The following is a 24,184-nucleotide window of genomic DNA, read 5'->3' on the forward strand; positions in this document are numbered from 1 at the left end:
AGATAATGACAACCTCTGTAGTGTGAATCCAGCTGGGGATATTTATTACATAAAGTGTGTATTAAATAAAGTCATTGCGACTACAAGATTTAAACAAGGACATGTTAAAATGCTGAAAGACAGTCGAGTAGAAACAAAGCCTCCACTTCTACCGGCAGGAAAAAGTGTAATGACAGTCCTCCTTGGCAGAAAAACATCTATAATTGAAGCTTGTTAACAGACATTCCTGGGATGGAGGAGGTGGCCCTGCCCCTTTAAGTGTGACTACTGTGCCAGCAGCTAACTTCTGATCAGGTAGGGAGAATGTAAACAGACTTCCGGTCAACACTTTCAAAATAAAAGACCTCGATTGTGGAACCGGTTAGTTAGCTAGACGTAGACCAGCTTCATTTAAGCTCATACAGTAGCTGTTCCATGATTTGATCATAGGGCGTTCCCAGAGAAAGCTTCAGCTTAAACCCGATATTTCCCTGAAACTAATTTAACGTATGTTTCAATGAAGAAGATGAGCAATGTAACCGTAGGTTTAGCCCCACACAAACATTATCTTTCCATCATGAAGGTCGACACATTTGAAGACGCAACCAGTTGGTGGATAAGAGATAAGAAATAAGGTTTTGCCTCTCACCCCTACGATCTCCGCAGGGATCACTATTAACGAGTTTCATTAATGAAGCTCTCAAACGGGCTTTTCTAGTTAGACATACGAGTGCTTTTATTTTAAGCACACAGCAGCCGCATATCCGGTTTACTTCTGGCTGTTACTCGCTCGCTTGACGCATCTGAACCGCATCCATATACTTCTAGATTAGATGTGGGAAAATAGGAAATCTGTGCCGCTAGCTAACGTCTCGCAGCTGTAGCCAGCGAGTGTAACGGCCGGAAAAGACGCGCGGTCCCCGGCTTACACGATAACAGAACTGTCGGAAGATTCTGAACATTTTAAGGGGAAAGTTTGCACTGAGCGATCCCTGCTGGAAGCCTTTTTGGACGTTACCCGACGACAATGCCCTCGTCTAAATAGCTGTTGTGGAGGTCGAGGATGGCCGCAGACGTGGATAAAACAACTCCCGAGGATGGGAGCAGAATTTCGCCACAGAATGTGCATCGGAGTCCGGGTTCTGGATCCTGGATCTCCAAGCGGCTGTGGACTCTTCTTCTTGTCGGTGCCGTCCCTCTTCTCGCTTTTGGGATCAAGTATTACCAAGATGCCCTGCTCCTCAAACGCCATGTGAGATCCACATCTGTAATAACGTTAAATTAGATTATATTGTGTTTTTTTTTATCTTAAAAACAATTGAAAGAAATAATCGTATTAAGTCACATCATGCGCAGTATTTGCTAATTTACGGTAAGATGCACATCTTAATCACTAGAAAGTTTGCATTGACATTGGTGCATTTGATGACCTGTTATTAACATTACTGTGGAGACGTTTTGCTGTTATATTTCAATACTGTTCTCCCAAAAAGGTGTGTTCAAAGTCATTGTCAGACATCTGTCGCCACAGAACCCCTCACACGCACTTTTTCCACCCCGTAGTGTTTTATTAGGAGGCTGGATCTGTGCCACAGCTGGTAAAACTCAGCCTCTTGCTTTAATCCCAGGTTGTTTGGCTACAGAGGGTCTCCAAGTTGTTCTCCCTCCCCCCCGCCTTCTCCCTCCATTGTACAGGCGCTGGTAGGCACGCATCTGTCAGGGAGAGGGTGGTCTGACTCAAACACATGCGAGGAATCTGTGGCCTCTGGGCTGATCTTTATCCAGACAGGACTGCAGAGGTTGAATGAGTGCTCTGACACCAGGGACACTACAGCAATGTGAATGTCTTTATATAAGAAAATTACAGAGGATGATGCACAATCTGCAGGTGTTTTTTTTTAATCAGTCCAGTTCGTTTTCCCAAATGTTTGTGTGTAATGTGATGAGACGGCTCACTGTCCTAGTTTTGCTGCTGCATTGAAAATCCTTGAAGCATGTGAAAACAACAGTAAGGATCAGTCTAACGCTGGTTTCCCTCCAACAGGAGGAGAGCGTTCGAACTCTGGGTGCAGAGGGGCTTTTTCTTTTCTCCTCCTTAGACACCGACCATGACCTTTATCTCAGTCCGGAGGAGTTCAAGCCCATTGCTGAGAAACTCACAGGTACGTCGCTTTATGTCCTGTTTAATCGATGCCTTCGCCTCTCTCACTGACATAAAACCCTTGCTTTTAAATGTGACCACACGTTGGCTGTGACCCCTGTGGCTTCCTCGCAGGAATTACACCCCCAGTGGATTTTGAAGAGGAAGTGATCCAGGACCCCAATGGAGAGACTTTAACCCTGGAGGCTAAAATGCAGCCTCTGCTGCTGGACTCCATGACAAAAAGCAAGGATGGATTCCTCGGGGTAAGACAAGACCAAACTAAAGCAGCTTTATTGTTCTCTTTCACTTGACTGCTGTAAAGGCTCTGCTTTGATAAAATGCTTAGCCACAAAAAAAGTCACAGGAGAGCCTGCACCAAGGGATTCACACACAGTCACACATTCACTGAGATTTCTTAAAGGTTGCGCAAACCTTGTTTAAAAAACCATCACAGCAAGATGCTTGAGGTTTTTAGGAATTAATTCAATCAGTATTAATGAATTTTTCAATGCATTTTCTCTGTCTGAGTGAGCTCTTTGTGGATGCATTCACTCAAAATGTGCAAGCAGCCAAGAAATGAATTGACAATGAAATAACATAGAATTAACTGACTTATTTTGAAGAACTGACTAACAGTAGGTGGATTTCTTCCTGCTCTTGCAGGTGTCTCACAGCTCTCTGAGCGGGCTGCGCTCCTGGAAGAGCCCAGCAGTGCCTTCTTCGTCCTTCTCCGCCAGCCAGTTCAGGGTCTTCTTGCCCCCAAAGAATAAGGTCGAGGTGGGAGACACGTGGTGGGTGATTCCGAGCGAGCTCAACATCTTCACCGGGTACCTGCCCAACAACCGTTACCACCCTCCCTCACCGAAAGGCAAAGAGGTATGGTAATGACTCACCACTGTACTGTCAGGTGGGCTGTGATAATCACACTGTACATTTATAGCCGTTCTCATCCCACCGCAGGTTCTCATCCACTCCTTGCTGAGCATGTTCCACCCTCGGCCCTTCATCAAATCACGCTTTGCTCCTCAGGGCACGGTCGCCTGCATTCGGGCCAGCAACGATTTTTATTATGACATCGTCTTCAGGTGAGGAGGAGTTCAGCAGGAGGCTTGGAAGACCATTGTGGTGCTTTTTCTTCTTTTAGCCCATTAAATACACAATTCAGCACACTTTACATTAGTGCTGACTGATATTCATAACATGCTATGAATTTTAATGGTAGTCGTCTTTGGCAGGCAGCCATTGGTTCAGTTTAAATCAGCATGCAGAGGCTGATCCACCCCAGCGAGTCCACCTGACACTTTGTTGTCTAAGTTCCAGTATCATTGTGTGCTAATGCAGTAGAAAGTACTGTAGCCCTCCCACAGATCCGAGAACTCAGAGACAGCTGCTGGAGTGGAACGCTTTTAATCCAAGAAACTGGCAAACATTCATGTTTTCTGCCCTCAGTTTTGGATTTCAGACATCTTGTTCTGACTTTTTAGCTGCAGCCTCAAATCTGAGACGTCAGAGTTTGAAGAGTTTTCAAACAGCCCTCAATCACGGCCGCATGTCCACGTGACAGTGACGTAAAATTAGCAAATATAAAGCTGTCTGAAAACTGCTTAAAGTGAAATAAAGCCTGACTGCGTGGAAGGTTTAAAATCAATCTACAACTGAAGGCTTTGCTTTGGAAAAGTCAGCAGTGATGTTAAACATACACAAGCTGTGATAAGGAGGCTAAAAAAAAAACTTCTGAAAGGCTCCAACAAGCCTTTCCTGTCACTTATCGACAGCAGAAGAATGGAACAAACAGCTCTTCCTGTTCACCTCTGCAGGATTCATGCTGAATTCCAGCTCAACGATGTCCCAGACTTTCCGTTCTGGTTCACGCCGGGGCAGTTCACCGGCAACGTCATTCTGTCTAAAGACGCATCCCACGTCCGCCACTTTCACCTCTACGTCCCCAATGACCGGTAAATCCCTCCTACACGCTCTCCACTCAGTGCGTTGTTGTCAGCTACCCTAGCTCTGGTGTGAACTGTCTGTCCTGTGGGGTCCCAGGTCTCTGAACGTGGACATGGAGTGGCTGTATGGGGCCAGTGAGAGCAGCAACATGGAGGTGGACATCGGATACCTGCCACAGGTATGAAAGAAAGATCACTGCTTGAATTGAAGCGTGTCATTTTCATGAGAATTGCCTTGTTTAAAAAGTCATCAATGTGTTTGCAGTTGGAGCTGCAGTCCGCAGGCCCATCCACCCCCTCCATCATCATGGATGAGGAGGGCAACATCATCGACAGGCGAGACGGCGGCAGCGAGCCGATCCAGTTCGTCTTCGAGGACATCCACTGGGCCTCAGAGCTCAGTCGGCAAGAAGCCGCTCGACGCCTGGACGTCACCTTCTACCCCTTCAAGAGGGTAAACATCTGTGAGGCTTTTATGTGACACACTGTTGGCTTTTACACCGCCATGTCATTCTTCTCACTGTGCCCCCTCCCAGGTGTCCTACCTGCCTTTTTCAGAGGCCTTCGAGCGAGCTGAAGCAGAGAATAAGCTGGTGCATTCCATTCTGCTTTGGGGAGCATTAGACGACCAGTCCTGCTGAGGTGAGATCTTGAACATGTTGTTGATGTCAGGTCATTACACGCTGTTATCGAGAGCTGAGGAAAGATTTAAATCACACGGAGATGCTGCAGGCAGGGTTTTCTACAGTCTGGGAGCCTGTTGGTTTAGTCTTCAATCTGTAGAAACATCTTTCTGTTACCCTGAAGCACCTCACATCAATTCTAGATCATTTTATTACAAGTGAAGATATGCTAAAGTCTGAAATATTCTGTTTTTGTGGAAGAAAAACAGAATATTGGAGCATAGCTACTGTAGAGCAAGACAACATAAATTTGAACAGAAGAAAGGACCCTTTATTAGTTCAGTACACTCAACGAGTTCACAGCTGCCGCCTTTTTTGGTCTGCTATGACCAGTAGCCTGTGGCGGCTAACAGTAGCTAACGTTAGCAAACTTAAAGGTTAATATTACTGGATTATATCTCTTGTCCACTTCTATTGTTATATTAATTTAGCATTTTAGCTAAACCTCAGCTAAATGCATTTACAACCCTGATGCAAAAAGAGATGGGACTCTGTATAAAACATAAATAAAACATAATGTGATAACTCTGACATTTTTTAAACAGTACAAAGAAAATATATATTTAACGTTTGACCTCATCAGCTTCACAGATTTTTGTAAATTTGTGCTTATTCTGAATTTGATGCAGCAACACATTTTAAGCAAATTGGGACAGGAGCAACTAAAGACTGGGAAAGTTGTGGAACGCTCCAAAAACACCTGTTTGGATCATTCCACAGGTAAACAGGTTGATTGGTAACAGGTGATAGTATCATGATTTGGGTATGAAAGGAGCATCCTGGAAAGGCTCAGTCGCTCACAAGGAAGGATGGAGCGAGGTTCACCACTTTGTGAACACATGGTTGGATAAAGGATGTTACTACGTGGGCTCAGGAACACTTTGTAAAAGTGTTGAACACAGTTTGTTTGCAAAATTATCGCAACTTGTATTTATGTTTCACACAGTGTCCCAACCTTTTTTTGAAATTGTAGTTGTGGTTTCTTTCCATTACTATCACTTGTTGCCAAGGTGACAAGAAAAAGTTCTGTCTCACTTCAAAAGCAAAACCACCCAGTCCTGAAATCAACTGTTTTGAATGGTTGAATGGTGTATGATGGTGTATTTTTCAGCATCTCTGTCTTTTGTCCACCTCTGCAGGTTCGGGGCGAACTCTCCGGGAGACAGTCCTGGAAAGTTCGCCCGTCCTGGCCCTGCTCAACCAGAGCTTCATAAGCAGCTGGTCTCTGGTCAGAGAGCTGGAGAACATGCAGGTAAGCAGTTCAACGCTCCAGGAAATTCAGCCAGTGATCAGTTGACTGAAAAAATGCTTCGTAGTCCATTTACTTGAATGATTTCCAGATCTTACGTGTGCTGTACTGAACGTTTCTTCTCTGAAACAGGCTGATGAGCAGAACCGTGCGTTGAGTGAAAAGGCTCGATTACACCTGGAGAAGTACAACTTTCCTGTGGAGATGATGGTGGCGCTCCCTAATGGGACTATCGTAAGTATTTTATCAGCCTACGTTTTATGTAACATCCAGGAAACCACGTGCTGCAGAGGAGAAAAGTCCCACTGGTCTTTCATTTGCCTCCTGTGTTTGGCTTTAGGTCCACCACATCAATGCCAACTTCTTCCTGGACCAGACGGCCATGAAACCAGAGGAGGAAGGGGCAACATTCAGCTTCTCTGGGGGGTTTGAGGACCCTTCCACATCCACTTATATCAGCTTCCTGAAGGAGGGGTTGGAGAAAGCCAAGGAGTACCTGGCACAGTAATTTGTGTGTGGAGGAAATGAGTCATTCCTCTGGGATCCAAGATAAGGAAAAAAACCCTCCAACAATTATGTAGAGACGCTTTCTCATCAGTGTTGGCAGCTGAAAAACGTTTTTTGCCTTCTATCCTCTTTGCTACTATTTATTTGGGCGTCTGTCTCTTGGTCAGAAAGTTTTCTAAACCGTTTGTATTGCGACAAAACGTCCGTAGAAATGAACAACAGGGAAATATTGCCTCTCAAACCCACTGTTTCTCTCTATCTAGTGTATTTTAATGAGGCACGAATGCTTTGCACACTCAGCAGTAACAAACGTGTAAACACATTTAGATCTGCTCTCTCTGCTTGTACCGCGTGATACCGTGTAGACAGAAGCCGAATCCTACATGCACCATAGCGCAGGAAACATGCCGCAGTGCTTCTTTTGTTCCCCGGTGTTGCATGTGCAATATCTAACGAGTGGGTCCCCGTGCTGCTGAGCGCACCCAGAGACGGAGCCGGTGCAGCCGTTGCCTTTCCAGCAGCGTTTCAGCAGTTTGTGAAGACGTCGCCTTAAAGCTCCCTCTGGGCTGGGCGACGCCTGATGTCATTGCTGAAGCTGCTGGAGGGAACGCCCTCCTCCGACTCGGGGGACGAAAGCAGCAGGGGAGGCCAAACTGGACCGTGGCACATAAAATGATTATTTCAGTTATTCTCGCGTATTATGAGTTTGAAACCAAATGTTTAAAATGTTGCAGATTTTCTGTTTTTCAGACAACGTGACCACACCAAAGACCATATGGAAATCTAATAGGTTGCTTGCCACTTGGTTCGTATTTATGCATTATGTGTTATTATGTAACCAAATGGTCACGTGTTTGCAAAACTGTTGGATTCTTGAAGTGAGAGGCACGTGATACAGTGGACTATTGTTGTCCTCTTTAGGCTCCTGTCAAAATAATGTGTTTTCTTCTGGACGAGAGGAAAAAAAAGATGAAACCCTGGACCTAATGTTAGTGCATTTTCACAATATCTCTCATTTTAACTTTTTCCAGTGAGACAAAAAGAAACGTTTCCTCTTCAGGGCCTCTTGATGAAGAACACAGGGATCAAGAACACTAATTTTAAACGGTAACAGTGAAATTTGATAAATGAGGAGGAACAATAAGTTGACGTGTGACTTTGTAAAAGTGTAAAGAGAAGTCCACTCCACGTGAAGCATCTGACATTTGGAGCCTTTAGGGGGAAAACACTGTTATTCTGTCAGCTACGAGTGCCATGTTTTTCATAAAGGTGAAATAAAACCCTTTTTGTACAAATTGACTTGCGATCTTTTTTTTGACAACACCTGGCACACACTGCGCTGTTTAACAATCACACAGAGTTTTTCTTTTTAAATGTTTACTTTGTGCTGATTTTTATCAACTAATCTACAATACTGTACAAGGTAAGCAAAGTAGACGAGGCCGCCGGAGTGAGAGCGCGCTCAGGGCACGTTTGAATGACTGCGTTAATCGCAAGTACTTCTCAAGCTTTTTCTTTCATGATCAGATTGCAAGAGTGTAATGAAGAGAGTTCGGAACAGTCGTGAATGAGACTCCATTGCAAGTGCAGATGTTCTTCAATTGGGAAGCTTCGAGTGGTCTAGAGGGATTATTTTCGGTGTTAATATCTGCCGTCTGCGTCACTAATTGATAAAAACCCATAAAAATGATTGCCGCCTGATGAATGGAGCTTTGCACGTGCACTTTTCAACAGAGGAATCTGATCATAAGAAGACGAACGTGTGTTTCAAACTTCCAGCATTAACTGAACGCAGCTATATAAAAGTGGGGGCATGCATTACCTCTGATGAGGCGTTTCATCATATACACATGAGAAAGGATGAGATATCATGAAGTTACTGATTCACATTGAGAACAAAGTGCAGTCTCTAGGACTTGTAGCTCACTCCATTCAAGAATGAGGACTCAGAGAATCCAACAGTTCAGCTCCACGCGGTTCAGTAGAACTCAGTCTTGTTGCCAAAGCCGCAGGAATGAGTCAACCATGAAACAGTCCACCGCTCCAGATCAGCCCTGTTCAGTTCATTCCAGTTCACGACAATCCACAGCACTGAATCACACGGAGAAATCCAGCAGTTTGTGTTTTTTTTGTTTTTTTTTTACATGGACGCGACCATGAAATGAATGTTACTTGTTTTTGTTCAGTGGTAAATGCCGTCTTGATTAAGCTGATCAGCGGGGACGAGGAGAGTCAAAGAGAAACTCTTCGGCCGCTCTGTCTCTTCAGCCGAACGTCCACACCTCCAGCTCCATGACTCGGAAGTCGTCGGTTTCCGAGAGGCAGCAGTTATTGAAGGTGTAGCAGGGGCTGCTGCGACCCAGGTACAAATTCTCATCCACCCACAGACCAAAGTGACCACTGCAGGGAAAAAGAAAGGAGCAAAGACAGAGAAATGCCTTTTTTTCCCGTTTTTTTTTTTTTTTCCCCACATATGGCGAATACATAATACATAAAGTTGGATGGAAGAAAGAAAGTGGTGAGCGAGCATTACCTGCCTCCACCAATGGCAAAGGAGTCCAAGTCTCCTTTAATAAAAAAGGAGTTCTCTCCGGTCCATCTGAAGCACTGCAGAGAAAAGGCAAAAACAATCACTTCTCAAACAGAAGATAATCTGACCTTGCACAAAATGCTGAATTTATGAGAGTTAGCAGATATTTTACAACTCTGTTTCCAAAAAAGGTGGGACACTGTGTGAAATGTAAATAGAAACAGAATGTGAAGATTTGCAAAACACCGAAACCCCATATTTAATGAAAAATAGCACAAAGACAACATATCAAAAGTTGAAACTGAGAAATTTCATTGTTTCTTGAACATCATGTCCTCGTTTAGAATTTGATGCCAGCAAGAAGTTTCAGAAAAGTTGACACTGGCAACAAAAAAGACTGGCAAAGCTGTGAAATGCTGAAAGGAAACACCTGGTGGGACATCTCACAGTTAGGTGGCGTTTCTGGATCTGGTTTATATACGGTTTCCCCTGTGCATGGTAGAGTTTCAGCTTTTAGCTGCAGCGAACTGTGTTCCTGAGCCCAGGCAGTGAGTCCACTACAGAATCAGGTCTGTTTTCATTGCAGTGTTGTCTGACTGCCTGAAGCTCCCGGCCATCTGATATTGGTTTTGGGCTTTCAGAGATTTCTTCAGATTTTGTTCTGTGGACTATGAAATTGCAATTGCTGAGAAACATCATTCTGAAACTGTTGCTCTATTTGCCAGTGCAGTGTGTCACTGAGTGGTGAACCTCTCCCCACCTTTATTTCAGAAAGAGTCAGCCTCTCTGGGCTCTTTTTATACCTAACCATGCTGCTAACCTCACCAGTTGCCAGTTAACCAAATTAACTGTGAGATGTCCCACCAGGTGTTTCCTTTCAGCATTACACAACTTTTCCAGTCTTTTGTTGCCAGTGTCAACTTTTCTGAAACGTGCTGATGGCATCAAATTCGAACATTACAAAAATGAAATTTCTCAGTTCCAACATTTGATATGTTGTCTTTGTGCTATTTTTAATTGAATATGGGGTTCCAGTTTTGCAAATCATCACATATTTACACAGCGGCCCAACCTTTTTGGAAACTGGTTGGCACAGTTTCCAAAAAGGACACCTTGAAGCGAGGATGCAGCATGAAGAGGAAGGTTTCTCCTGTGCCGTAGAAAGTCTCACTGAGCCTCAGAGGGTGGGAGAGGAAGCCCCCGAATATCTGACGGAGGAAAGTCGCACGGGACACAGCAACAATGACAAAAAAATAATTTATTGCAACATCTATAACTGATACAAGAGGCAGCGTAGCATGCTGTACCTCATCAAGAGCATCCTTGATGACAACGAGCACAGGGGAGTCTGTGCCACTGAGTTTTCTGTACAGGGACTTGAGGCTGGCGCCGTGACGGGACGTGCTGTAAGCCAGCTGCCAGGTGTGGCCGACTGTCCTGGGAGGCAGCTCCTTACATAGCTGAGAAAAGGGTAAAGCAGAGGAGATGCATTTAACATAAGTAAGCATAGCAGGAAGGAGCACTGACAGACACCTAAACGCTGAAGACACAGGAACCATCAGTGTGTGAGTTAAAGGGATGGTTCGGGCTTTTTGAGTTGGGATGTATGACACATATATCCACAGTCAGTGTATTACCTACAGTAGACGGCAGCCAGCGCGCCCCCAGTTTGGAGAAGCAGCAGGAGTACTAGTGTAGACTGGGGGCGGCAGCAACACTTATTTTAGACACCAAAAAAGTGTGCGCTACATTTAGAATATTTCCACCGCTTTATCTTTCCCTCAGACAGCCCTTTCTGACAGGAACTGAAGCCTTTAATATCGCCTTCTCCAAAGCCACCAGACTCCTTTCACAAAAACAGTCATTTTACCTTGCAGAACACGGGAGCTGCTGATCTACCGCTGCCTTTGTTACTGTGTGCCTTCAGTGTTTGAAAAGGTGATTTACTTAGACGGCGAGATAATCCTGTGAAAATGCTCTAAATAAACTTAAAGCGATGTTAATTTTTAGAGGTGGCTATATGTTTTTGCCACGTGTTCTCCTGCTGCTTCTGCAGCCTCATCCACTGACTGTCGATACTGTTCAAAAAAGCCAAACTCTCTTTCTGCTGAATTTACCTCAATAGTTGTAGTTGTTACTAAATGGAGATTTATTTATCTCCAAATTATAACAGGCTGTTCTTACTTTGATACCACTTGTTAAACATTTACACCACCTAACTGTCAGGTGCAGCTAACTCCTGAATAGCTGACTGAACTAACTGACAAAACGAGTGTGCTAATATATAATCTGTGTAACAATAGACTATTTACTTATCCCCCTGAAGGGCATGAAGACAAATATTCCTGAAACACATATTTCCCAATATGGTTACATAATGAAGTCACACCTATATTTAGAATTAGTATTTCCCCCCTGAAACTGTTGCATTTATGTTACAGCCGCAGGTTTCTGAAGAGTCAAAAATGGCCAAAGAGGTGGAGCTGAGACACTGAATGAAGCCTGGTTGCTAAAACCTAGCAGCTAGCTGTCACCCAAAGCAGCCACGATCATAACTATGCATAACTTTAAGCCTTAATATAATTTAAACAAGTGAGTTGCATAAAAATTCACCCCCTGTGCAGTTGTCATGAACGGGGAAATCTGCTATTTTTTGTACCAGGCTGTAAATCTGTTTATTTCTGCTGTAAAGGTGGACATTTTAATACACGGGTCTATGGGGACTGACTCACTTTTGGAGCCAGCCTCAAGCGGCCATTTGAGGAACTACAGTTTGAGGTACTTAGCGTTGCCTTCATCGTCCAGCCCCGAAGGTTGACGCATGTTTGCAGCTGGTGGTTATCGTGTTTAATTTATGCACTACTAAAGTGTCAAAGTCGTGCCTTTTGCCATCCTGATTTTTCCGTTTATTTTCCGTTTAATTCAAGCTCCATATGGTTTAATGGTGCAACATTTAGAAAATCACCAGTTTGAAACTAGCTGGACGTTACTCAGAACTTAGGAAGGACTTCACACGCAAAGCTGGCGATGTATCCACACCTCACTGATGCTGGAGTCGGTGTAGTTATATCTGTGTGTCACTCACCTCTCTGACGTGTGAAGCTTCTAAAATGTGGCTGCTCTCGACAATATTACTGAGTCCTTCAGGGTCCCTGTCAGCGACCGGGGTCGGCTTGTCCCCGCTCTCTTCCATCAACACCATCTGCACAAAAACATTGAAGCGTTAAACACACTGAGCCGGTTTGTTCCAGAACATCGACAGTCGTGATAACTCGTTTTTGTCCTCACTGAGGATCAAATGCATTTCTGCCTGTGAGGTTGAAGCGAACCCACTCACCTCCCAGTCGTCCCCTGAGCTGCGGTGCCTCTGGAACACCTCTTCACCCTCCTCCTCCTCTTCCTCTTTGTCCTCAATGAGCACAAACTCCTCTTCGTCACGGTCCGCCTCTCCCTCCTCCTCCCCTCCCTCAAGGATACGCAAGTCTGGCCGACAGTGTGTAAGGTAGGCATAGAGCTCGTCAGAGCTGCAGCGGGAAGGAAGAGCAGCGGATCAGACATGTTGAAATGACAAAAAACCACAACAGCTGCGTCAACAAAACGAGAAGAGACGCTTCCAGGAGGAGAGGTCTTAATGCTTCTCCTGCTTTTCATGTACTTTCATGAATATATTCCCAAATCAGTAATTCTGCTTTAACTGAGCTGGAGCTGAACTCCTGTAGACGGACGTCCAGAAAATCTGAACAAGTAATGAGCGACCGTAGCTGTGAATTAAATGTAGGCGTTAAAAGTGCATTATTTCGCTCTGAAATTTACTAGAATATAAGTTTAAAGGAGCACAGTGTTTGTGTGTATCTAGTTAAATAGTGCGTATGTAAGAGCACCTCTAAATTGTCAGTAAGTGCAGTACTTAGATGACGGTAGTTAGCAGTGTTTGGATGTCAGACTCGCTCTTTCACAATGATCATATGTAAATAACTGTCTTTCTACCTTTGTACTTTTACTGCGGTGATGGTGATGTTAATGTTTTGATAGTGTTCACTGAGTGACGAGAGACAGGTAGACAGAGTAAATATTCAACTGAAGAGCAGGTAGAGCAACACAAGAGCATGGAATATGCGAGTATTAGGTTAAAGACGTCAAAGCTGAAAGACAAAACCTGAATTAAACTGGATGTGTCTGAATGGATTGGTGCTTAGGGGACATTATAATAAATGATGGACTGTGGGAAATGTAGGATGTAGAAAATGTTTGGCGGGGAAGGAGGGTGCATTTGGAAAATGAGTTGAAAGGTTTTACACAAGCTCTGCTTCAAGGAAATAATAAAGTTACACCTTTTGCACAACAGATATGCATCACCCCCATTCTGCTGCTCGTGCCATTTTTAGCTGAGCTTAGGCTTCAGGAAACACTTGTCCCGGGGTGGAACGACAGATAATTCCAAAGGACGGTCCGGTGTGTTATTCCAAGAGAGAAGCTTCAAACTGTGTGTGTAATATTTCACCAGTGTGGTAGGTAAAAAAACCCCCAAAATATTCTGAATATTCTGGTGCTGTGTCACAGGATTTACATCATTAATCAGAGCCATGAGTGACTCCGCTCTACGCCTCTTTAAAACCAGAGACTGCAGATGAAGCACAAGCTATCTTCACCAGCCATGTCTCACAGGACAGCCATTATCAACCTGTGGGCCACGGCTCATTGACAGAGAGGTGATTTTCAAAGCTGTTTGGATTCATGATAGGAGACAGTGACGCTGAGCCAGAAGTACAGCGTGTTGAATGTGGTGAAATCCTTTCGAAGCCCGGTTTAGTTTTTCTCCTTTTCTTTCTTTGGAAATGTTTTGACAATCAGGAGTGGACCTTCAATTTTAAACAACAATTCCAGACAACCGATGTCATAAACTCAAAATACAATCTTCAGTCAGATGTTAAGGGGCACCAAACAAAATAGGGAGTAGCCAGAACTCCAAAAAACAAATATATGGCTTATAATCATTTAATGTTAGAGCCAGTCACAAATTAAAATAAAGTAAATAAAATTAAATGAGAGAAATATTCTGCTACACAAGCATCAGGAGGTCAGCAAACCCAGAAACCACACACACACACACACACACACACACACACACACAGAGTGGTGTGTGTGTGTGTATATAAAGATGGACAACATGAGAGCTCCAAGCCAAAACACCTGGATCGCCCCCTGGTGGCTGGCTGCAGTATAGGTCATAAATCCCACCCCCTCCATGTTAACGGATGGGATATAAACCAAACTGATTTTTTAGTTTTGGACACATCAAATAAAGTTTTCCTCTCTGGTCAGGGCACATCTGATCTTGCCCCTGATCTTGCTTTCATTTTGAAGATTTTCTCTTCTCTTGTGAGTTCCCAAGCTGCACCCTTTCAAACTTCTCTGCCAATAGTTACTGTACCTGTCTTGTGAAAGGGCAAGCCAGGCATCCTTTCTGGTTAAGGTTTTGGCCGCCCCCAGCTGAAGGCCTCCCACGGCCTTTTTCTTTCCTGAAGACGGCTGAACCCGCAGCCGCACGAACATCAGACTCCCAGGACTCCCAGCTGAGGACCTCCGAGGCACTGAAGGCAAATAGAGAGCAAGGGCTGAACTGCAGCAAAGAAAAAGAACAGAAGAAACCAAACCATCTCTCAGATGGATGATGATTCGCACCTGCAGTCTGACTCTTCATGGAGGACTTCTCCGTCTCATCAGAGAGCTGCAGCTTACTTGCTGCCTCTTGACCTCCACAGCAGAAGGTGGCAGCGCTGGTCAGGACCGCCGCACCCAGGACGCCTACAGGCGCCTCCGACAGCACCTCCAGCTGGCTGCTGTCAAGTTCCCCCTCAGCCTCCGCCATGTCTCTGCTCTCTGCCTCCTCTTCCTCTCCAGAAACCTCTTTGGTCAGGCTCAGAGCCAGCCTGGACAGCTCTGATGGAGCCACAGACTCCAGAGCCGGGCCTGACTCCCCCTTTTGGTTTGGGCAGCCGCCTGCTCGCCTTTTGGTGCTTTTCAACTTCTGGAAGATTTTCTTTCCCTTTTTCCTAATAAGGAGTGAACAAAAACACTTGTATGGACTTTTTATGCAATCTGTAGTCTGTGTGTGGAGCAGTGAATCATTGCTGACCTCTGCTGGGACGTGCTGAAGTGAACGTGTGAGATGTCAGAGAAGAAGGAGACAGACGCCAGACTGTCGACAGAGCAGGACAGGAGGTACTCCTCGCAGCCATGCTCCTTCACCAGAGGGTGAGTCTTGCACGGGTCGAAGAAGATCTTATTCGAAGTCACCAGCAGGATACCTGAAACCACACCCTAACAGAGAGAGGCAGAAAGTGTTTGACGTTACGCCTACAAATGTCTGCAGGTGTAGCAACCTGAGCGTGCTGCTCACACCCACCTTACGGTCTGTGATGTAGCGACAGAACAGCTTGAGGTACTGCATGGCCTCTGGCCCCTCCCCCTGACAGCACTCTGGTGGCAGAGCCAATAAGCAGAGCTGTCCATCAGGCATCGGCACCGCCTCCACATCCTGTCAGGGTCACATGTTGAGAGCTGATATGATAAGTCCACAACAAATCTGATGATTGATTAGCAATTTACGTCACTTTTTAAAGAAAACATTGAAAAAATTTACTGGTTCTCGCTTCGTTTTGCGGATTTTATCCTATCTTATCTTTTTGTTGTACAGTGACAAAACAAGTACTTTAAATAAGATAAATAATTGTGACCAATATTTTTGATCTTACTTATATTTTTTTTATAATTGATTAATCAAGAAAAAGATTCTATTTTGCACAGCACTGTTCAAAAACAAAGACACAAAGTGCTTCACAGGGTTGAACAAGCACGAGAACATTTCAGGACTGCAACAAGGAAAAGAAATCAATCTAATGAATATAATACAATAAATTAATAGTCTGAAGTTAATTAATATGATACAAAAATAAAAGAGGATAAAATACTGAATATAATAACAATAACTGGCAGATTAATCAATAATGAAAATGAGTGTTAATTGAAGTTTAAATGTACAAATCAAACTAGCATTGCAGCTGTAGCCCAGGAAAAACATCACGTTTTGGTGTTTACTGTAAATAAGTTTCTTTGTGATGAAAACACTCCACAATCTCACGCGTATGCACAGAAAAGATGTGAAACCAAAGCTTCAGTCGAGCTCATGTTGCTGTAAATAAAGTCCTTCACATTCGATTTTCAGCTGTCAGAGTCTGACTCTTCCTCGCTGACATAATTCTGAAAACAAAGAGATTCCTGCACCCAAAAAGCACATAATCGCGTTCTTTGTCTGTTCCTGGGTTCACTCTGCTCTCGGCGCTGCAACGTTTTTGACGACTGTGTCTTGTTTTGGTGCTTGTTTCCACAGCAACGTGCACCGTTCATCTGATCCATTCTAAAACCTCCTTGGCTCATTTTGCTTCACCACAGATAATGATTGTCAAATAACTGGAAAAAGACAGTAAGTGATACAGTCTGTTTAACCACACAGACCTTTCTGTTTCTTTATCTATTTTCATAAACTAAACCCACCTCTGAACGCACAACAGCAAACACCACGGCTCTGTCAATACTGGAAATACTCTGTCATGTCATGCTCCACAGATGACCTTTGCTGCACTGAAGTGTCAAATGTCATTCTGGTTTCTTCCTTCCACATAGACTACTTAAATGCACTGTATGTTGCATGAGGTCTTAGAATGGCTGTTTGGTGAACACTCCTTGAAGTTATACTTTGACCTTTTTTACCCAAAAACCACAGGAATGCATCTGTATCTCCCTCTGTGCTGGAAGATCTTTTATATAAGTAAAAGTACCAAAAACCCAGTTTCAAAATTCTAGCAAAAGTCAAATGGATCAAAATCCTGCTCAAGATGATGTACCAATGTATTATCAGCGAAATGTACCTGAAGTATCAAAGTCAAATATCTCTTCATGCAGTGAAATGTGGTGGTGGTGAACCTCGCTCCATTCTCACTTGTGAATGTCTGAGCCTTTCCAGGATGCTCCTTTCATACCCAATCATGATACTATCACCTGTTACCAATCAACCTGTTAACCTGTGGAACGTTTCAAACAGGTGTTTTTGGATCATTCCACAACTTTCCCAGTCTTTTGTTGCTCCTGTCCCAACTTGTTTGATACGTGTTGCTGCATCAGATTGATAATAAGCAGATATTTACAAAAATCAATGAAGCCAATGAGGTCAAACAGTAAATATATTGTCTTTGTATTATTTGTAATTGAGAAAGTGAGCACATACTGTCTTATTTATGTTTTCCACAGCATCCCAACTCTTCTGGAGTCTGGGCTACCTAGAGTTAGTTTAGTCTACTGGTTCCCAGTGTAGGGGTTGACCCACTTTAAAGACTCAGAAGATAATATGGGGGTCATGTGATGATTAATGAGGTAGAAAAAGGGAAAAAACTTCTGCTACACATATTTGTATTCATTTTTGGACTTTTTTTAATGTTTGATTTTGTTGTGAAATTATAGATTGAGTTGAACAGTTCAAATGTTTAGTTTAAAAGGAAACTGTAACAATTCTCTGTGCAACAGGGCTCAACTGTTTTTATGTTACACCTTACAAAATCTTGATTGTAAAATTGCAGAACATGCAGTAAAGTCAGTTATTTTGTTCTACTCACCAGCAGTTTGTCATATTCTGCCTCTGGTGAGGGGGACTGAGGCTGAGCAGCGAGTGTATCCAAAGAGTCTGGATCCGTCTCTTCCTCTCGTTTCGGGTTAGGATCCGAGTCAGAGTCCAGTCCTGGCTGAGGCAATCCTTGACCGGTGGAATCGTTCTTCCCCTTCGGGACGACCAGCTGCTTCAGAGTGGAAGCCATGATAAGAACAGCTCTGACATTGAAAGAGAGACAACCTGGTGGCGAGAGTGACTACTTCCTCTTTCTACAGGCCTGCATTTCCCCACTTCTCTTTGTTTGTAGTCACAGCTGAGCTCCATGTGACACATTGGGGCAGTGGATGAAGGGCTGGAAGCATATTTTTACAACCACAATATATGGCATTGAAGTGGCAGTGAGTAAAGAGCGCATATTATCAGTGTGGGATTGCTCACAAAGAGGTACTGATTGCCTGAAAGGGTTTAAGATACACACTTCCTGCCGAAAGCTGAATACTTGCAGGGGAAAGGTGTTGTTTTGCATTTCAAATTCAGTCAGCGTCAGAGGGCAAAACAAACAGCGTCATTTCCATCCTTTAACACACGTAGCATACACACTTAATAAGCGTCAGACGGCATCATGTGCTTACAGTTGACTCTTACCTCTCTGGGGATGAGGGCAGCAGACGAGGAGGGTAAATTCAAAGAGGAGTGGGTGGGACGGTGACACATTTTGCCCTCTCCTGCTGAGGACGCACTGATGCAGCTGAACTGAGATGAGACGCTGAACACCGTGCCCCCCGGCAGACCCTGAAACACAACAAAATTTCCCTTCATACACCACGAAAGATGTTGGAACGTGTTTTGCATCTTCGAAACTGTGATATATTTTTTTTTCAGTTGTGCGGGAGTAAAGAGACTCCGCTGCTCGTTTTTAGTGCAGGAAAGGACATTGAATGCAACATCGAGGAGCTCCACTAACCGCTGCTTGATGTAATTACAGACTGAAGCACCCGCTGCTATTTTGCTGTGCAGATGTCGCTGTGTGCTTCCACTGTAAATCAGCAAATCAGATCAGATGTGAATCTGTGACTAAAACATATTAATGTTTGAAGAGTCAGCGCCACAACTGTCGTCCACTGACAGATGGATCCACTGAGCTGAATTAGATTACTGCTGCCTGACAGATTATGTGGCTGCAGAAAAACTGTGTGCTTCTGTGTGGCTGGGAGCGTGTGGGTGTTTTTGTACATTTGCTATATACAGAATATGGATGGACATTCTCTGTTGTAAAGATGCACGACATGGATTACTTTTTCAGCCGATACCGATAAGATAGCTGATCACTTTGTATTTTAAAAAGAAGTTTGTGACCTGTAGTACATTATATACACACTGGAGGGTAAGACGTTGTAATTGCAATCATTCATCTTCTACTGAAACTGTAAAAAACGTCCACGCTAGCGGCAACACGTTTGGCTCTCTGACGTCATGAGCGCTGCAACAGCGTGCTGTGCTTGTCCATCTTCTACTGTGTCTTTATTGGCTGATGGAAAAGCAACTTTAAAGGTGCATATCGCCACCTACTGTATTGGAGTGTGTGCTTGTTAAGTCAATGAAAACAATTATTATCTGCTCTATTTACTGGCTATAATTTCAGTAATGGAACATACGTACATAAAAGTATAAATTTCCCATTATCTGCCAATAATTTGACATGTCCATGAGCTGATATATATTGTGCATCCCTATGTTTTAAATTTTAAACATGCAGTCGTGAGAGTCCACACACAAGGCGCTCAAGAGGATAAAAAAGGACAATGCGCAGCTAAAATCCCTACTTTCAGTCTCCACTTACACTCAGAGAGGTGTTCCTACTGTTTAATCTTCCCTAAAAATATTAGAAACACCCCTGAGAATAACCTCAGAATAAAAGCTCAAGAGAAACAAACACGAAGTACATGACATGACGTGTGCTTCCTCTTCAGGTCAAAAACCTGAAATATACTCTCCCTAAAAATGGCAAACAATCCATCGATTTCTAACAGCAGCTTGAGAGAGAAGGAGAAAAAAGGAAAGAAAATATGATGATGAAGGATGATGTGGCGAATTTCCAAGCAAAGGTCAAACAAATCAGACTGGGGCTCTTAGTAATAAGCACCCTTTGCAGATTCATGAACACAGAAAGTATCAGAGGCAGAGAGAAAAAACAAAAACCCAGCTGACAAATACCTTAGAATAAACATCTGAATATACTCTCCTCCGGCTGTATTTGTTGTACAGGCTCTGAAACAGACTCTGTTTTCCCATCATGTTGGAGAACAGCTCTGAACATTGGACGCTCTTTATCAAACCCTTCCAAGACCATAAACTGTCAAACCAATTACCAGACGCAACACGCTTGCTCAAACATACCTGACCAGATAATGTGCAAACGCAGCAATAAATCAGTTATCTGTCTGTCCAGCTTCCAGACTCTCCTCTTACCTGTTCCCACAGCTGAGCTCCTCAATGCACACAAGAAGCACAATAAGGCCTGAACAGTCAAAGACATGTGACTCACCCCGCTGCTTGCGCTGTCACCTGACGGTCCGCCCATGTGCTCTTGCTTCACTGCGGCATTGTTTAGGTCCCATGAAGTCCCTGTGAGGAAAAGAAGAATGAAATTCTGTCTGGCCTCATGACAAAACATCCTGAGCACAGCACGAGCACGAGGAAGCAGTGCTTCATCACCGCTTCCTAACAGCATTAACGCACGACAGCTCATCTGCCTGCCGTTCCTCCCTGTCTGAAAATAACTTTATGCAAACACATGAAGTCGCCAACGGGCTTGGCGTGAGGATTACAAAATGTAAATCAAGCCGGAGTTCATCCCGCGGCCACCGGATGCAAACAGTGCAGGAGCACCTCGCAGGTAGTACTGCCGCAGTTTGGGGTTCCTGATGTGGGGGATGTGGTTGAGAGGCCGGCCCACGACGGGTTGGTTCTGACGCTGGATGCTGGCCGCGGGCTCAGGCATCACTCGTGCCTGAGGCTGAGTCTCCCAGGGCCGCTTCGCGAACTGTGGAGGCTGAGAGACGCCAGGCGGGAGCTTGGAGCCAAGCCTGAGAGAGGGAGCAGGAGAAAACAGAGAGAGTGAAGATTCCTTTGCGCTACACACAGAATTTATGTGAAAAAACACTGAAAACATGTTAAAACTACCTCAGTGCACGCTGCTAACAGCTAAGGTAAGCTAAACAGCCTGCATTAGACGCAATTTAAAGTCCTCCTCCACTCACAAATGTACTTTTCTGCTTTTTTGTTTCTGAAAAGTCATTCACTGTGGAGAATGATGATGAAATGAAAAATATCGACATACTCATAGATCCCTGAATTTTATATGAGGGAGAAGGAGTAGATGTCATTTTAATGATTTTACCAACAGAACTTCTTTAGTAGTGGAAAAAAAACAAACCAGACACACATTATCATTCAAAGTAGAGTATTTTCTATGAAGCTTAAACATGTCTGGAGGGGATCTTTTAAAACTTTCATGAAAAGGCTTTTCTCAGTGAGCTTGCTGACAGCAACATACATCACACCTCTGAAATAACCGATGTAGAACTGGCATTGGAATATTTTTCAAATTCATTACTTGCTATCATTGCTGGACTTAGGCTTTTTAAAAAGCTTGGGGTTAAAGACAGATCAAGCCCCTGGTTCTCCGCAGAATTAGCAGTAATGTTCAGGGTAAGAGACAAGGGCCGGGCTCCAGAGAGGTGTTGGTGAAGCACAAGTCAGAAATACACATTCATCCTCCATCGCAGTCCCGACAGACCTTCACCTCCTCTGTTAGAGAGCCACTTCAAGCTATCAAGTGCAGGAAAGCAAAGCAGCCCGGAGGATAAAACAGACACTTTTTTAAAATAAGCTCTGAGCCACATTTGTTATTGAACAAATCATACATCTCCGTTTCTACTGGAGCTCTCTGGAAATCTGCACATGTAGTTCCACTGCATAATGGTGGTGACAAAAATGATCTTACCAACTGTCAGCCAATTTCCACACTGTCACATCTTACTAAAGTCCTGGACTCATACGTTAATAATCAGCTCAAGTCATTCCTCTCAAGATATTCTGTGTTAAGTCCTCATAAATCGGGTTTCAGAGCTAAACATAGTGCTGCCACTGCTATCGCTATTACTCAACACTATTGGAAATGAGGGCATGCCCTCAATGATTTTTTTTTGAGATTTTAAATGTTTAAAGGTTGAATTGCCTGTTATACATATTTTGATTGATCAAATAATCAATAAGACTAAAAAAAGTCATTAAATAATAAAAGTGGCATGTTTTAATTTCTTGTTTATGCTACATAATGGAGAAAAGCAGCCTGTCTGCGCACTTGAGAAGCTGAAAACATCACATATTTGGCACTTTTATGGATTAAATGACTCTAACTAATGATCGCTGATAAAAGCAGGTGCGCTTAAATATTCTGTTGGTCAAATAACTGTTAAAGGACAAATTGAAATTGTGTTATTATAATGATTTTGGACACACAGACAAATGCATCCCCAGTCAGGAAATAAAGACCTAGTCCAATCACTGCTATGCAGATGACATTCAATTATTCATCTGCTTCAACCCTCAAAACATGACTAACATGATTTTTTTCTAGCTTGCATTACCGTCTAAACGTCCAGAATGTAGAGAAACTGGCCATCAGAAATCAAGGTGAGGTCTTCAGATGGTTTGCTTTGTCCAACAAACCGTCAAACGCCCAATGGAATTCACTTTAGTGTCACATAAGACAGAGTAAGGCAGCAAAAGCTCACATTTCAAAAGCAAAGGAAATTTTTGGCACTTTTGCTTGAAAAATGACTTAAAACAATTATTCAGTTATCAAAATAGCTGCAAATTAATAACAAAATAATCGAAGGTCCACACACTAGCTTTAATAGCTTTCAAACACATCTCATAGACTTCATTCAGACTTAGATTAATTCTGTATACATGCTCCCTAGGTCTAGAATGAATGTCCATGCTATGAACATAAATCCTATTTTAGGGTGGATTTTCCAGGATTCAAGCATTCATTGTTTCCAGCGTTTGAAGTGTGAATAACTGTACAGTGCAGCGTACACGGCCTGATCAGAGTTATTTATAGGGGAGTGGGAGTTGTCTGCGATGGCCAGGGAAGTGAGTTTTTTGGCAACACGCTGCAGCTCTCACCCACATTCTGCTCTGTGATGGAGTCCTTCAGTGACCGTGGATGAAAACAGCGCATCTTGTGCTAAAACTTTACAGAATGAAAGACCAAATTGTAGCATGCTTAAATCTGAGAGGCAAATGCCAGCCAAACACTTGTCACATGTCTATTTAGGGCTTTCCCCTTTGTTTTCTTTGCAGTAATCCATTTAGTATTCAGAGCCCTGACCTGGTCTTGACGTTGCCAAAGTAGCTGGTCCTGGTCTTGTCCCTCTGGGGCTCGTGGTCCATGGCTCCGAGAGTCTCGGGCCTCCTCACAGACTGAGCCATTTTCTGTGTTCCTTTAGTCTGATGCTGGCAGCGGTGGCAGTTGCAGATGGATGAGGGGCTCAGCTGGCATCCTTCCTCCTCCTTTTATTCCTCATGCCTTCCTTTTGCCCCAGTTACAGCACCTACACAGGACAGGAAGTCAACAAACGTGGGCTGATTTTACTAACATCTAGGCAAAGGGAGGGGTAATGGATGGTAAAAGTTCTACCTGCAGCCATGTGACCCCACAAGGAAGTGAGCTGGACATGTAACAGGAATGGAGCCAGGTTTCCAATGCAAATAAACTGCCAAGTGATGCATGTAATTAGTGTGTATGAGTGTGGATGTGTCTGAGCTCGTGGCCCAAGGTTGTTGACCAAGTGGAACAAATGCGGTACAGTTTTCACCTCTGATGTTCATATCTCATATTGTATAATAGGGTGAAGTATAATATTATTACATATCATTATGATGGTTCTAAAATAATTCAGATACTGTGTTTCCTGGTTCTCAGCACTGCAAAGCTGTATTTAAACCTGACCTAAAACTATGTTGATGAATAACAGAGGAATGCATCCGGCTACATCCTGCAAAAGCCTCATTTCAGCAACTCATGACACATCCCTTTGGGTGGTGATTTGTCTGTCATCTCTGAATTCATAGCAACAACAGGCTTAGCTTAGCTTTGACTTGCGTCGTTCCAGATCTCCTGACCTTACTCAGTCATATGGTTTCAAAATGACCACAGTTTGGCTTTCCGTAAATGACTGGGGTGAAATAATCACCGTGGAGGAAGTAAGCGTTTTGGACGACATTATAGAATTATCGAGACCGATGCTATGGCAGAAAAATACGAGCTCCATCGGCGGCTCCACAGAGATGAGGAGCTCGTGGGAGCAGCAGGTGAACTGTGCAGTGTCTTTACTGACCTGTGTCCAGCCCAGGGATGGAGACGGGTGTCGGTCATATCAGCGCCTCTTCATATTGCAGTGTTATGATATCAC

The 24,184-nt window shown here is 43.8% G+C and overlaps 2 protein-coding genes across 3 annotated transcripts; one reads left to right on the forward strand and one right to left on the reverse strand.

Moving 5' to 3' along the window:
- Nucleotides 1–821: 821 nt before the first annotated feature.
- Nucleotides 822–7,802, forward strand: selenon (selenoprotein N). The gene is made up of 12 exons (XM_041953678.1): nt 822–1,231; nt 2,024–2,141; nt 2,255–2,385; nt 2,786–2,998; nt 3,083–3,207; nt 3,940–4,077; nt 4,166–4,247; nt 4,334–4,522; nt 4,605–4,710; nt 5,891–6,003; nt 6,133–6,234; nt 6,341–7,802. The coding sequence occupies exons 1-12, from the start codon at nt 1,043–1,045 to the stop codon at nt 6,506–6,508; spliced, it is 1,674 nt and encodes a 557-aa protein (XP_041809612.1). The 5' UTR covers nt 822–1,042; the 3' UTR covers nt 6,509–7,802.
- si:ch211-15d5.11 (oxidation resistance protein 1) lies at nt 5,594–24,184 on the reverse strand. Of its 2 annotated transcripts, none has more exons than XM_041953677.1 (16): nt 24,110–24,184; nt 23,101–23,323; nt 20,589–20,785; nt 20,245–20,324; nt 18,345–18,491; nt 17,707–17,883; nt 15,444–15,575; nt 15,174–15,358; nt 14,720–15,090; nt 14,469–14,628; nt 12,375–12,561; nt 12,123–12,239; nt 10,345–10,497; nt 10,150–10,245; nt 9,041–9,114; nt 5,594–8,907 (listed from the first exon to the last, which is right to left on the reverse strand). In XM_041953677.1, the coding sequence occupies exons 2-16, from the start codon at nt 23,199–23,201 to the stop codon at nt 8,772–8,774; spliced, it is 2,313 nt and encodes a 770-aa protein (XP_041809611.1). In that variant the 5' UTR covers nt 23,202–23,323; nt 24,110–24,184; the 3' UTR covers nt 5,594–8,771. The 2 variants fall into 2 exon arrangements, with proteins under 2 accessions (XP_041809611.1, XP_041809610.1); XM_041953676.1 differs by having other exon boundaries at nt 17,707–17,886.

The sequence above is a fragment of the Chelmon rostratus genome, chromosome 15, assembly GCF_017976325.1.
Source record: "Chelmon rostratus isolate fCheRos1 chromosome 15, fCheRos1.pri, whole genome shotgun sequence".
NCBI lineage: Eukaryota > Metazoa > Chordata > Actinopteri > Chaetodontiformes > Chaetodontidae > Chelmon > Chelmon rostratus.

What these genes read in the sequence shown, in the direction of transcription:
- si:ch211-15d5.11 (XM_041953676.1), bottom strand. Translation starts at nt 23,201, where the DNA reads ATGGCTCAGTCTGTGAGGAGGCCCGAGACTCTCGGAGCCATGGACCAC. An exon ending in GCGGCAGTACTACCTGCGAG is followed by an intron (nt 20,325 to 20,588) that starts GTGCTCCTGCAC and finishes TTTTCCTCACAG; the next exon opens with GGACTTCATGGGACCTAAAC. An exon ending in CAGAATATGACAAACTGCTG is followed by an intron (nt 15,576 to 17,706) that starts GTGAGTAGAACA and finishes TGACCCTGACAG; the next exon opens with GATGTGGAGGCGGTGCCGAT.